The sequence below is a fragment of the Caretta caretta genome, chromosome 16, assembly GCF_965140235.1.
Source record: "Caretta caretta isolate rCarCar2 chromosome 16, rCarCar1.hap1, whole genome shotgun sequence".
In the NCBI taxonomy this organism is placed as follows: domain Eukaryota; kingdom Metazoa; phylum Chordata; order Testudines; family Cheloniidae; genus Caretta; species Caretta caretta.
In genome coordinates this window covers 20521741-20534122 of record NC_134221.1, presented here as the reverse complement: position 1 = coordinate 20534122, position 12382 = coordinate 20521741, and the positions used below count along the sequence as shown (strand labels likewise).

The 12382-nt window shown below is 36.7% G+C and overlaps 1 protein-coding gene and 1 pseudogene across 3 annotated transcripts in view; both read right to left on the bottom strand.

Annotated features, from left to right (window-relative positions):
• CAMSAP1 (calmodulin regulated spectrin associated protein 1) overlaps window positions 1-12382 on the bottom strand; it is a 46383-nt gene that overhangs the window by 33350 nt on the left and 651 nt on the right. For all 3 annotated transcript variants that reach the window (XM_048823220.2, XM_075120568.1, XM_075120567.1), the window contains one exon: window positions 11911-12073. In XM_048823220.2, coding sequence (XP_048679177.1) covers window positions 11911-12073 — 163 coding nt within the window. Of the gene's footprint in view, window positions 1-11910; window positions 12074-12382 lie in introns of those variants that run through there.
• LOC125623600 (small ribosomal subunit protein uS11-like) lies at window positions 1323-2505 on the bottom strand (annotated as a pseudogene).

Below are 12382 nucleotides of genomic sequence, written 5' to 3'. Positions count from 1 at the left end.
CTGGCTCACTGGATCAGATGCAAACAACTTTTAAATAGCCACCAGTAACAGGGATTGCCTCCAGTCCCAGAGAAGACAATTTCTCAACTTGAAAGTTTTTTGGTTTTGTTTTTATAAATAAAAAGTCAGGCATTCTATTATTTTAAATATAGATTGCATTTCATGTTATTTTTAATCACCCTGAAGACTGTTCCCTATATTAACTTCAACAATTTTAAAAATGTATACCCTCAGAGTTTCCAGAATTTCTGTACTTTGTTCACATGCATTTACATTCACTGAACTCTTCCAGTTCTTAAGAATTAACTCATACTCCCCCCGCAAATGCTATCTATAGTTTTTATCTTTACTCAATATTAAACTATAAACAACTTTGATTTCACAAATTATCTATAATCCATAACATGTACACTGTTTAAAAAAACCGAGTATTTGTGCTGTGTGTAAACAATTATACAAACATAACTGCATCTGATATCCAGTGCCGAAATAAAAATATGCAGTAAATCAGCATTTCTCAAAATATGGTCCACAGACCATTTTGGCTGGTCACGTAGTGCTGGCTCTCCTTGTTTCTAGTTAAGTCGCATTCAGACAGTTCAAATAGTTTCCTAATATTATTTTACAACATCATTACAAGTAACATCTAAGATTACTATAAAAGATTGCAGAAAAATCTGCTTGTTTTTTCTTTGTGCAATTGAAAGCACTTTATGTATAGCTCTTTTCACTGATTGCCCTATATAGCTTCACAACTTTGGTGGGTTTTGACAGGGCAATAGAAGAGAAAAACATTTCAAAGACATGAAAATGTGATTGTACAACTACAAAAATTGGCAGAAGGGCCCACAATAAATGTAGTACCTGAAACTACTTTTCCCTTCACTTCTGAAACTGAGTAGTTTTCAATTTGATGCTATCCCTTCAAGTCCCCATCTGACTAAAGAGACTGCAGATTCAGCAATTTAAGGTACAGCAGCACTGTTTACCTAGCTTTCTATAATGCCATCCTAAGATTTTTGGTTTGAATTTAAGAAAAATATTTTAAAGCTAATTGGAAGAATTAATTTGCCTCAGTTTATGATGGGCAGTATAGTACGCAGTCTACAGCCCATCCAAAAACATCACTGTCTGCTGTTCTGAACAATGAACATGAAGGTCAAAGCTAGAAATAATTTCAATCTGCACATACTACCAAAAATCATTTGAGGTTTAGTGCTGTTCTTTAATGTTACAGATTAATTCCATAGCAATGTTTGTCCAGTCTAGTTTTCTAGGAATTTTTGTACCATATATATCAGAGTTAGAAGTAAGACTATTCCTTCAGAAAAAAATCCAAGGAAGTTTAATCGATTTAATGCCTAAATGCTAAGGCGTATCACAGTTTTAACAAATTACACATAGAAACATACAACATATAATCACGATCGGCAACATTAACTCCTGATAGACTTAATATTACAGCCATTCAACTCAACAGGATTTTTAACCACTGATTCTAGTAATAACAGATTTGGAAGCAAAGTCTCTCAAGATACTTTATAAATTTAAACCAATTTTACAGGATTTGTTTGGCAACTCTCATAGCTAGAGTCAACGACTAAGAACTGTAACAATGTAAGCTTTTGTATTTATAATACAGATTTACTTTATACTGTTCTTGTGGATATCATTAAAATAAACCCATTGGAAGAATACTGGAATCTTAGTAACTAGCTTGATTAATGAAGCAGAAAATTTGGAAACTAAAAAAACTTAAGTGGGACAAAATGTGATGCAGAATGAATGGTATAATGTTTACTATCACGAGTTTCAGAAGATTCGAATAATACCCTTGTGGCTCTGCACCATTTAAAGTATTAATCTCAAACATGTGGCAATAAAAGCTTTCCTAGCAACATCACACTATTACAAATTTAGGTTATTCCTTGGTCTAGGAGACTGTCTTCCTTAGCAAACATCACTGCTAAGGTCCAACCCCCCCACCACCACCCTTTTTTTTTCTTTGATTTAATGATGAAACAAAAGCCAGCCACGGTTTACAGATGACGACCCGGGTGACCACCCTTTCTGCGACTGCTGTCAGAGGAGATGGGGGTGATATCCTCAATGCTCCCAATCTTCATTTCAGAATGAGCGAGAGCTCCGAGGGCTGACTGGGTACCAGGTCCTGGAGTCTTGGTCCTATCTCCACCTGGAGCTCGCAGCTTCATGTGAAGGGCTGTGATGCACAGCTCCTTGCACCGCTGGACAACATCCTGGGCTGCCAACATAGTAGCATAGGGCGAAGACTCGTCTGTCAGCCTTCACCTGAATACCACCAGTCACTCGGCAGATGGTTTCCTTGGCAGAGAGATCAGTTACATGGACAAAAGCGTCATTGAAGGAAGCGAAGATATGGCAGACGTCAAACACGTTTTCCCCTTCGGCAACTTGCGGTCCCAAGCTGATGACCTTCTCTTCATTCTTCTCCTTACCCTTACGCGGTGCATCCTCTTGGCCAGATCACCTAACAAGTCAAAATCTCACATCTCTAACTGCCAATTATCTCTATATGTAGCACACAGCCATATACAACAACAAAAACACCTCCTGTCCCCTTCTCCCCCATCCACACACAATATTTATGGATTCAAAAATTCATACACCTCCCAAATGTGGGGAATATGCTAACAATTAGATCAATTGAATTAGTCTACTGGTACAGTGTTAAACAACACAAAAAACATTCTAAAATTTTAAGGTACCTTTTCCCATCACAACCCCTCATATAGTGGCATAAACTTTAAAATACCATATATATTTTTACTCTGCCTCCCCATTAAAATATTCAATGTTTTTTTTTTTAATAAAAAGTGTGCTCCAGTGCTCATAAGCAGCTTTTTAACACACAATAGCCAAGTACAAGTCAGATAACCAAACAGTCCAGTTCACTTTTTCTAAGTGTCCTTTTACACATATTAGCATTTTTAAACTGTGAATGCATTTAGGCTACGTCTACACTAGCGAGCTTACAGCAGCACAGCTGTACCGATGCAGCTACACCACTTAAAGCCACTTTCCCATCCACATAATAAAACCACCCCAATGAGCGGCGGTAGCTATGTTGGTGGGAGAAGTTCTCCCACCGACATAGCACTGTGCACACTAGCACTTATGCTGGCGAAACTTATGTTGCTCAGAAGTGTGTTTTTTTCCCCACACCCAAGAAACATAAAATTTGTTGGCATAAATGGTAGTGTAGACAAAGCCTCCGACTTCTCTGAAGAAGAAAAAAATGTTAACTCTAAAACTATTAGATCTAAGATACAGTATAAAAATCCTAATTTGAACTCATTAGTTTAATAACTAACGTATACCCTTGTAAAACAAGAAGCCCCAAACACTTAGTGTATTTAAAAAAAAACAAAACCCAAAACACTATACTACCATATTAATCCCCAAAGTTGCCAGTTTTCAAGTAACAAGCAATGCTACATATAAAATTTTGCACAAATAACTTGTTTTGCATATCAAACTTTTTGATCAGTTGTTCCTAATAATATAATGGCAGAGGATTTCACAGTCTCCCAATTGCTAGTTTTAGTCAAATTTAGGTGCTCAAAAAACAATGTTTGCTTACAGAAATATGTAGAACTATAGTGTTCAATCTGCAAAATCAGATGGGGGGAGGGCGTGAGTCACTTATTCAGCATGTTCTGGGACCACTATTTTGTCTAAAAATCCAATGTGCTACATTAAAAAGAGATGGCTGGATCTCCCTCATACGTTGATTTTATGCAAATCTCACAAGGGGATACCTGTCTGCATAACTACATGGACAAGCTGCTAGACAACCCACTCTGGAGAGAAGATAATTGATCTCTCTCAATCTGATATGCAAGTAGGAGTTATAATGAGGTAATAATCTATTTTAACATTCAAGTCTCAGCAGCACAGAATCTTAAGTGCTCTTGTTCCAGTGAGTATAGCAGAAAGATAGGCGAGCTATTTTCACCGAAGAAATACTCAAAAGTAAATCTGCATTATTCCTGATTAGAAAGTTTTTATTCTAACACATGCTAATGAAATCTGTTTTTTTCCCCAAAAGTGAGCAGTATTAAGTTTAAATCAATCACTTGGTATACAACAGATCACTTAAAGTTACTTAAGTAACTTTTAAAATAACTTCAAATTTAACAGCAGCCAGCTATACATTTTCCAGGTTCTTCCCATCCCCACAAGATACAATTTCCTTACCCTCTTCCCCCCCCCCCATGGTTAAGGAATAACGCAGCAGTTTGAAACATCTGAATTGTCATCTAAACTACAAATGCAGGTAGTAGTATAATGCTGTTTGAGGTGTGGTACCATGAAAAACTGGCAGGATAGAGAACCAAAATCCAAGAAAGAATTTCATTTTATATCAAATTTTAACTGATTAGTAAGTCTACACAATAATTTAAGTAAGCCCTGCATGTGTATACTTTAAGCTGCATTAAAATGCAATAAAGCATTAATCACTCCTGCTCTGCAATTAAGGCCGTGTCCATATTATGGTCTGAAGTCATTCCTGCATGTTTCCCTGACCAATTAGAAGAGATTTTTGTCCTTATAATTGTATTATAGAACCCTATTATAGACTTCTCTAAGTCTTCTATAATGATGTTATTTGGGAGGGAAAAAACCCTATCCACATCAGTCAGGGAAACCAGGCTAGAAACCTTGTACACAGATGTTGCTATCACAGTCTCAAGAGTGATGTGGACTGGACCTAGATCCAATTTTACGGTCAAAATGTAATAAAGTTAATGTTTATGGCATTTGGTGCTCAAACTAAAAAGTACAAATGCAGATAGAAGTAAAGTGGATAAAATATTAATTGTGGACTTCCTTCCTCCATGAAATTTGCATGTTTTAAAAATGTAAAACTTCAATGAAATTGTAGTAATTTCACAAATATTCAGAAAAATGTTTTGTAATTTAGAATCTTTGCAAAATAGCAAAGAGCTACTTTAATAAATTTGTATTTTTGAAGATGCCACCTCTGAAGCCTAATGATCTAGTGGATTTAGCATGGAGCTGGGAACCAGAAGCTCCATTTCACATTTACCAGTAATACTTGCCCCTATATAGCACCATAAAACATTATTTAGTGTGTAAATACTACTGCCACTTCACAGACAGGAAAACAAAGGCTCAGAGGTTATCTGACTTGCCTGAGGTCATAGCAACTACTGCTAGAACCAAAATTAGGAACCAGGTCTGACCCTTCCCTTACAAGTCCTCTGAGTAAGCCACCAGACTACAGTGCTTCCAACCAAGACTCTTTTTTTTTGCTCTGTTTTTCCATCTGTTAAACAGAGGCAATGACGTTTTTATAGGCCAGAGTTTGAAAAAAATGCACTTAGCCTTAGCAAGTAGACATTCACCAAGGAAAGTTTCCATTTATTTTGTAGATTCTGAGTTTTCATTTAAGAATTTAAAGCTTCTCATCTTGAGAGTTATGAAGATAATATTACGTCACTTTACATTTGGAAAGTTGTCTTACTAAACCTGCAGAGCTCCAATAGGTTTATTGCTGCTCACTGTTTTTCCAAGACTCAGCAAAATGAAAACTGACCAATTTTGTCAGTTTTGACTGCTGCTATTCAGAGCCCTGAGAATAAAACTGACAAAGATCAGGTCCATTTCACTCTGCTGTTTGGCAAGTGTTTTTCAGCATGTGGCCTACTGTTTAAATCAAGCAATGAGTCTGCAAAAATAGCACCCTTAGACTGCCAAGTTCCTTTAAAACTTCCTTCAATTGCTTTTGAAAGTTAAGGCGGGATTTTCAAAAGCACTCGAGTGACTTCAGTTGAGCACTCAAACATCGAAGTTTATGACAACTGCAAACTTTACATCCTTTGAGTTAAACAGCAAAGATCTCCTTATTATACTAGTCTACATTTGTGATGACATCTTCAGGAACTGAAACACAGTATTCTACAAGTTTCTTGTCAGATAAAGAATCGATAGCATTAAATAGCAACGTATTCTTCTTATATAGATGCATATAGCAATTACTGAGTTATTCCTCATTCCACCAACAAATGTCAATGTAGAGTCTATTAGTTCTTTCTTTTGTTTTTCCTATTTCTTATTCTAGTAACGGTCCGGATAGTTTACATTAGTCTAGAAGAATGTATCAAGGGCAAAGTGCTCCACTAATTTTTTTTTAATTGTTCAGTTTGTGCTAGCATGAACAAAGGCTGAAAATTTCTTATCAAGTTCGAGTTTTGCCTGTCAGTTTAAGGCATAATCACAAATTGATCTTTGCTATATTTTAGGTACTAAAGACCATCACAGACTGTTCCTGAATGATGATGATGATAAACCCAAGATAGGGGCTTAAACGATCACAGCTATGTTTTTAAAGACAATGGCATAAAGAGATCTCACTTGCAGAACAATCTCATCAATTTTCTGCTCTTCTACTTTCAATAGAAAAGTTTCATTCAACAGCCCGATTGATCTTGAAATATATGAAAAAAAATTCCCTGCACTTTCAGATGAGCAAAACTCTTTGTTATCCATCTAACTCTTGATGGTGTATACATTTTACTTGCAAATTAGATTTTCATTACTTTAGTCCATTCAATTTTTCTCCTACCATTTCTTTCAACTTTAGCCATGCTAATTCAGATAAATTCATACACCAACATTTGGCAAATCACTAAACATTAACCAATTTGCAGTACTGATCACTGGCTTTCATGTTTACTATAGTTAGACTGAGAAATCATCACCTTGTAAATTCAACACAGAAGCATGAAACAATAAGATAACCTTGACAACTTTATATATAAAACAAAAGTGGCCAGATCTTCTGCCCACCTTCCTGACCTTTCTAGATTCTAGTAAACCAAGCCTGCATAAAAATTCACAGCTCCATCTACTCCCCTCTTCAACATCCAATGAGAGTTTATTCTAACCATTAGCCACACCCCTAAAATGACTAACAACTCCACCCATTCCCCTTTCCTTCTGTGCTTCTAGACAGTTGGACAACTTTCTCATTATTTCCTAACCAGACAAACAGGCATAACAAGAATCTTAATGTTCTCAATATCTCCCTTTTAACATTTTTGAACAGTTACAGCTGATATTCAGACAAAACTCAACACTTTTTTAGTACCCACAGCTCTCAAATATTATATTCATGTAAATACTTCAGTGAAATAGCTGTTCAAAAGGAAAAAGAAAAGGGGTTATTCCCCACCCACCCCCCCAAAAACTCTTGTTTTTTCACAAATCCGTCCCCACAGCCAGAGAGGTCCTTCCTTTCAGCAGCCAGAGGAGGCTGTTGGTGCACTTCTTATTTCTCAGTTATCTACTAGCCAGCCTAACACTAAACAGCAGTGGTAGAAATCTCAGCTGCTTGCAGGCAGTGGGGCTTGACTTTCACCTAGTGCATTGTATAATGTTTAAGTAGGTGTCTTGAAAATTTTTAAGCTCCATTTATGTGAATGTGAAAAGTTTAAGTGATCTGGAACCATAAGCATATAGTCAACCTAGGTAACAGTGTAATCCTATCACTGTTATTTTCCCTCTCTCCACTTTTTGTTACATTTACTTATCAGGTATTGTCAATGAGGTAGGATAATGCGCAGTGCAGGGTTGTGTTTTCTAAAGCACAGTAACTGGTCTGATGTGCTGTGCATTGACTCAACCGAGTAGACCATTCTGGTGTGCACTGAAGGTTCCTAGTGCGCTTTAACGTAGTACTTTTTCAAACAGCATTATGTTAAAGTGCACACAGTAAACTTTAGAATGCACCAGCAAGATCTACACAGTCCAATTAATGCACAGCACATCAGCGTGCTTTAGAAATCACAGGCCTGTTATGCGCGTTAACCCATTGTGTAGTCAAGCACTAAAATTAAGCTCTTTGGGGCAAGGATGATGTTTTCCTGTGTATCTCTAAACCACCAGCAGAGTAAAGTCAATTTTCATTGAGATCCTTGGATGCCATCATAAAAATAAATAAGCATGTGGGAATGAGGAGTAGAGGAGAACGGCGTAAAATTAGAAATGGAGTATGATACAGATTTTATAAGAAGACAATAGAGAAAGAACAAGCATCATGTAAGGCAAGAGATAAAGCCATGGAGGAAAGCAGTCACTGAAGACAACGTAGAAAAAGATGGATCGTGATTAGGACAGAAAAAGCAAAGTAATGCAAAAATACATACATACAAAGCAACTTTTTTTTGTATCACTATATGAAGACAAAGTTCCATTGTTGGCTTAACCACTTAGTCAGTTTTGTGCACAGTATCTGGTTAGAAGCATGGGGAAATACAACAGGTTAAAAAATAAAACCTTTTTCAAGTTGTACTGTCTAGGATATTTCTAAGTATCTTCAGATTGGCAGGCCCATGAACAGATTTTATACTCTAATCCTGAAATGTTGAAGTACCTGTGTCAATAAAATCATTGGCATGATGAACAAAATACAATTCAGTTTTAATGTTTGGTTTCAGCTGACAAAAAGGATGCTCAGTTCAGGTCAAACTTCATCCTTGATCCACTGAATTACACCTAAATAAGGTATCCTTTAGGACTGTTGTCAGAAATCATCTAGACATTCATACACAGACCTCTGAATTTCTTCAGAGAACTACTAAACTAAATATTGTACCCACATCCTGGCTTCTTTCAGACAGGACTCCCAAATTGTGAGGAGGGCAGAGAGAACAGGGACAACTGGAACAGGAGAAATGCTACCCTCCACAGCCCCATCCCCTGCTGTTTCCCAATTTCACTGTGGGATGCAGCTAGGAGATGTGCTGTCAGAAACAGGAGGGACAGCAATACAGAGACAATCCGCACAGCTCAACTCCTTCCTCTGCAGAAAGAATAGCCCTTTCTCCACAAGTGCTCCAGGTGCATGGAGTTGGGGAGAATGAGGCTCCTATTAGTAGTAGTATTAGTGTAGTGCCTAGGCTGCTATGATCTGTGGCCACTCAAACCCCTCCATTGAAGGGGAACAGTGAAAAGCGAACTCCAGAGGGGGTACATCATGAAATCACGCCCCCTTTTCATGAGAGGGTGTAATCTAGGATCCATGTGTACTTCAGTGCTGAGGTACAAAGGTGCAGTTGAACTCCAAATTATCTGTCATGCCCCCAAAAGTTATTTTCTTCTTTTGTAAGTATCATTTTTGATAAGCACCGCAAAGTTAGATGACGAGAATCACTTCATACACACACAATGCAATATATATTGGAAAATAAAAACTAAAATTGATATTTGTGAGCATACTGCTGACAAATTACATGATCAGTATTGGAATCCAATTTAAAATTTTCAATCCTGCAAAAATTTAAGCATGTGTTTAAACTTGACTCATGTGATTAAAATTCAGCACCTGAATAAGCATATGCAAGATCAGAAAAAGTCAGAAAAAACCTTCTCCTTAAGTACTCATTTAAAAAAAAAAAAAATGAAGGAAGTCTATTGAGTGATTTCAGGACCATAAAAATGCTGTTTATAATCTACAAACGGAAACTGTGTATTTCTTCTACCAAATTGACCAAAACTGCTCTGAATGATGTAAAATATACTGTATACACAAATCAGGTCAGCATAACAAAAATCCAAATGAAATTATCTTGACCTGTCTATACCTCCCCTCAAAAATCCACCGAGTAATAGCAGAATCCAAAAGAGACAGATCTATTATAGATGGGTAGCCTGAAAATATTCAGTTTTAAAGGATATTAAGTTGAGAGACACGAGACAGACCTGAAACTACTACTTTTAATAATCCTCCCACAGAAGTGTTGTAAAAAGCACATTTGTTCCTGGATCAAAGATTCTGCATGCTATATTTCAGACCATCAAGTTTTTCTTTTAAATGCAACTTATAATTCTGTGAAAAATTATCTTAATTTTCATTACAGTGTGGAGAGACCACAGCAAAACCTAACTAAAATTCACTCAGGTCCAGCTCCTACAAATATTTATGCATGTGCTTAACTTTACACACTGCAACTAGTCCGATTGAAGCCAACCAATGGTAGCAACAATGAAAGTCCTAGTTAAAATAATGCTCCTGCTGTTGCTGACATTTAACTCTTATTTACATTTGATCCAAGCAGGTCTAAATGACAGTGGGAAAAAAATGCCAGCAGCCACAGGAGTCTTCTCTACACAAGTGTTCCCGCTATGTCTATCACTGGCAATGCTGTATTGTTTTTAATAAAAATGAGAATTTTTGGCAGAAGTTTTTAGTGTAGAAAAGGCCAACTGATTGAACAGCAGCTAGTTCTCTATCTGGTATACGCTACAAATTTAGCAAATTGAAGCAGGATTAAGGCATAAGCACAGATCCCTGAGCCTACGGAGTCCCACAGAGGTTAATGCCAATGTAAACATGAGGCAGCCAGTCATCCTTCCTCTGCACCACAGGATACATGCTAGTGGATCCTAATGCAGGATTAGGTCTGCCTTTTGAAACAAAGCCAAAATATAAACAATGAACCTCTATAACTTGCAAAGCATGTTTTATTTCTACTCACTAAAAATGTTTTTAATGAGGCATTACAAACAACTGAAGCACTTGAAATACATTCAAGCAGGACAATGCCTGTTTAGTTTTCATGAGTCTCCAATTATTAATATTGGTAGCAGTAGTCAACATTTATATTACATGTACAACCCCAAAGGCTGCATCAGAATTTTTTTGTTTAGATAATTATACTATTGTTATTTTACCCTTTACTCCTTTCATAAAATGCAATAACTTCACACTCTGTAGAAAGGAAAATACATCTTAAAGTAACAAGATCACTATCCCCTTTCTACTCTTCATTGTAGAAAAATGCAAAAGTGACAGAAAATATTGACAGTTCTGAAAACACTAAAAGAAAACAATATTCTTGTTGAAAATAGTCTAAAATATTTAATTACAGGAATGTATTGTTTTGCTCAGCCCTGTCACAAAATAAGCTAGTGTTAATCCAGTAAGCATATTAGAGTTTGGCAAATTAGAGTTAGATTAACAGGGCTATCTAATTTTCCAAAACAAGATTTTGCATGTTTTTTGATATGTTTTGTCTAAAGACAAGTATTCTATCAAGTTTATATACAGCATGGTTATTTATGTTCAAATGGTAGCAAACAAAAATTCATAATATACAAGCACGTCTACTGCAATGCAAAAAATCAGTAGATACAGATGCCTATGAAAGTACTGCAAGGTTCCAACATAATCTTTATTATTGCCATAGGAAAACACTTTGGATTTCAACGGTTTCTGACAAAGACCAGTTTATAAAAGTATCTCCCCTTCCTTTATCACATGCTACCTCCTCCCCTGTACTCTAGAATGTAGATAAATGCATTTGTAACTCAAATTAGACTGGTTCGCATTTTTGAAAAAAAGGAATAGTCTGCTACTCATTACAGGCAGATTCATAAATGACATAGCTTCTTTTATTTTAATTTTAAGTTAACACGACAATCTGCTAAAAAACAGCATCAAGTTCCTAGCACCAATCTGCAAAGATGACGAGACAAGGAATCATGATAAAGCCTTTGAGGCCTATAGGAGCTAAAGGTTTGCAGGTGGTAACAAAAAAGCTCGGTTTAGGAAAATCCTATTTACTAAAAACAATAAGATTTTGGAAGTACAAATCATTCATAGTGACAATAGATAGCGTTCACTGTCAGATTTCCTGATACACCAGTTTATTCTGATTCTTTGTTTTATTCTTATTAGATGCATCATGAAACACTGGATTATTACATGGAAATACGTTTGACACATTACTGATAATGAAAGCAAAGGTTATTTAAGACTGACTTAATTTTTGTGGGATGGCAGGGCAAATGAAAAGGGCAAAAAGAGAGACAAGAACGATTGCCCGATGAAAGTGATTTTACCTATTCCATAGGCTTTAGCACAGATCCATTGTAGATTAGCAGCTATTTTTGCTCTGGCTGAATCATAGAGCTCCAAAGGGACAATCTCAACTGCACTATCTGTCAGGGCATCCATTTTTCTTCTGGTGCTGTCTCCAACAGCACAAACATCAACATCCACCATCTAAAACAAAAACAATGCAATGGTTTCCATTACATTTCAAAAATAAAACACACACAAAGACTAGCTGCGTGAACAGATCATTCAAATGCACTGCACCAGGCACAATAGTGTAGTGTAGACTGAACAACACAGGCCTTCAGACCCCGGAAAGATTTTTATTTGCTCGATCTATTTGGCAACTGAAAATTCACCCACGACTGAAAGACACGTACGTACGCCCACCTTCTCCTTTTGAACCCTGCATTTCAGTTTTGCTTAAAAAAAAACCCACCGCCCTTCGCAGTTGTTACCAGCCCGAACCAACAAGGC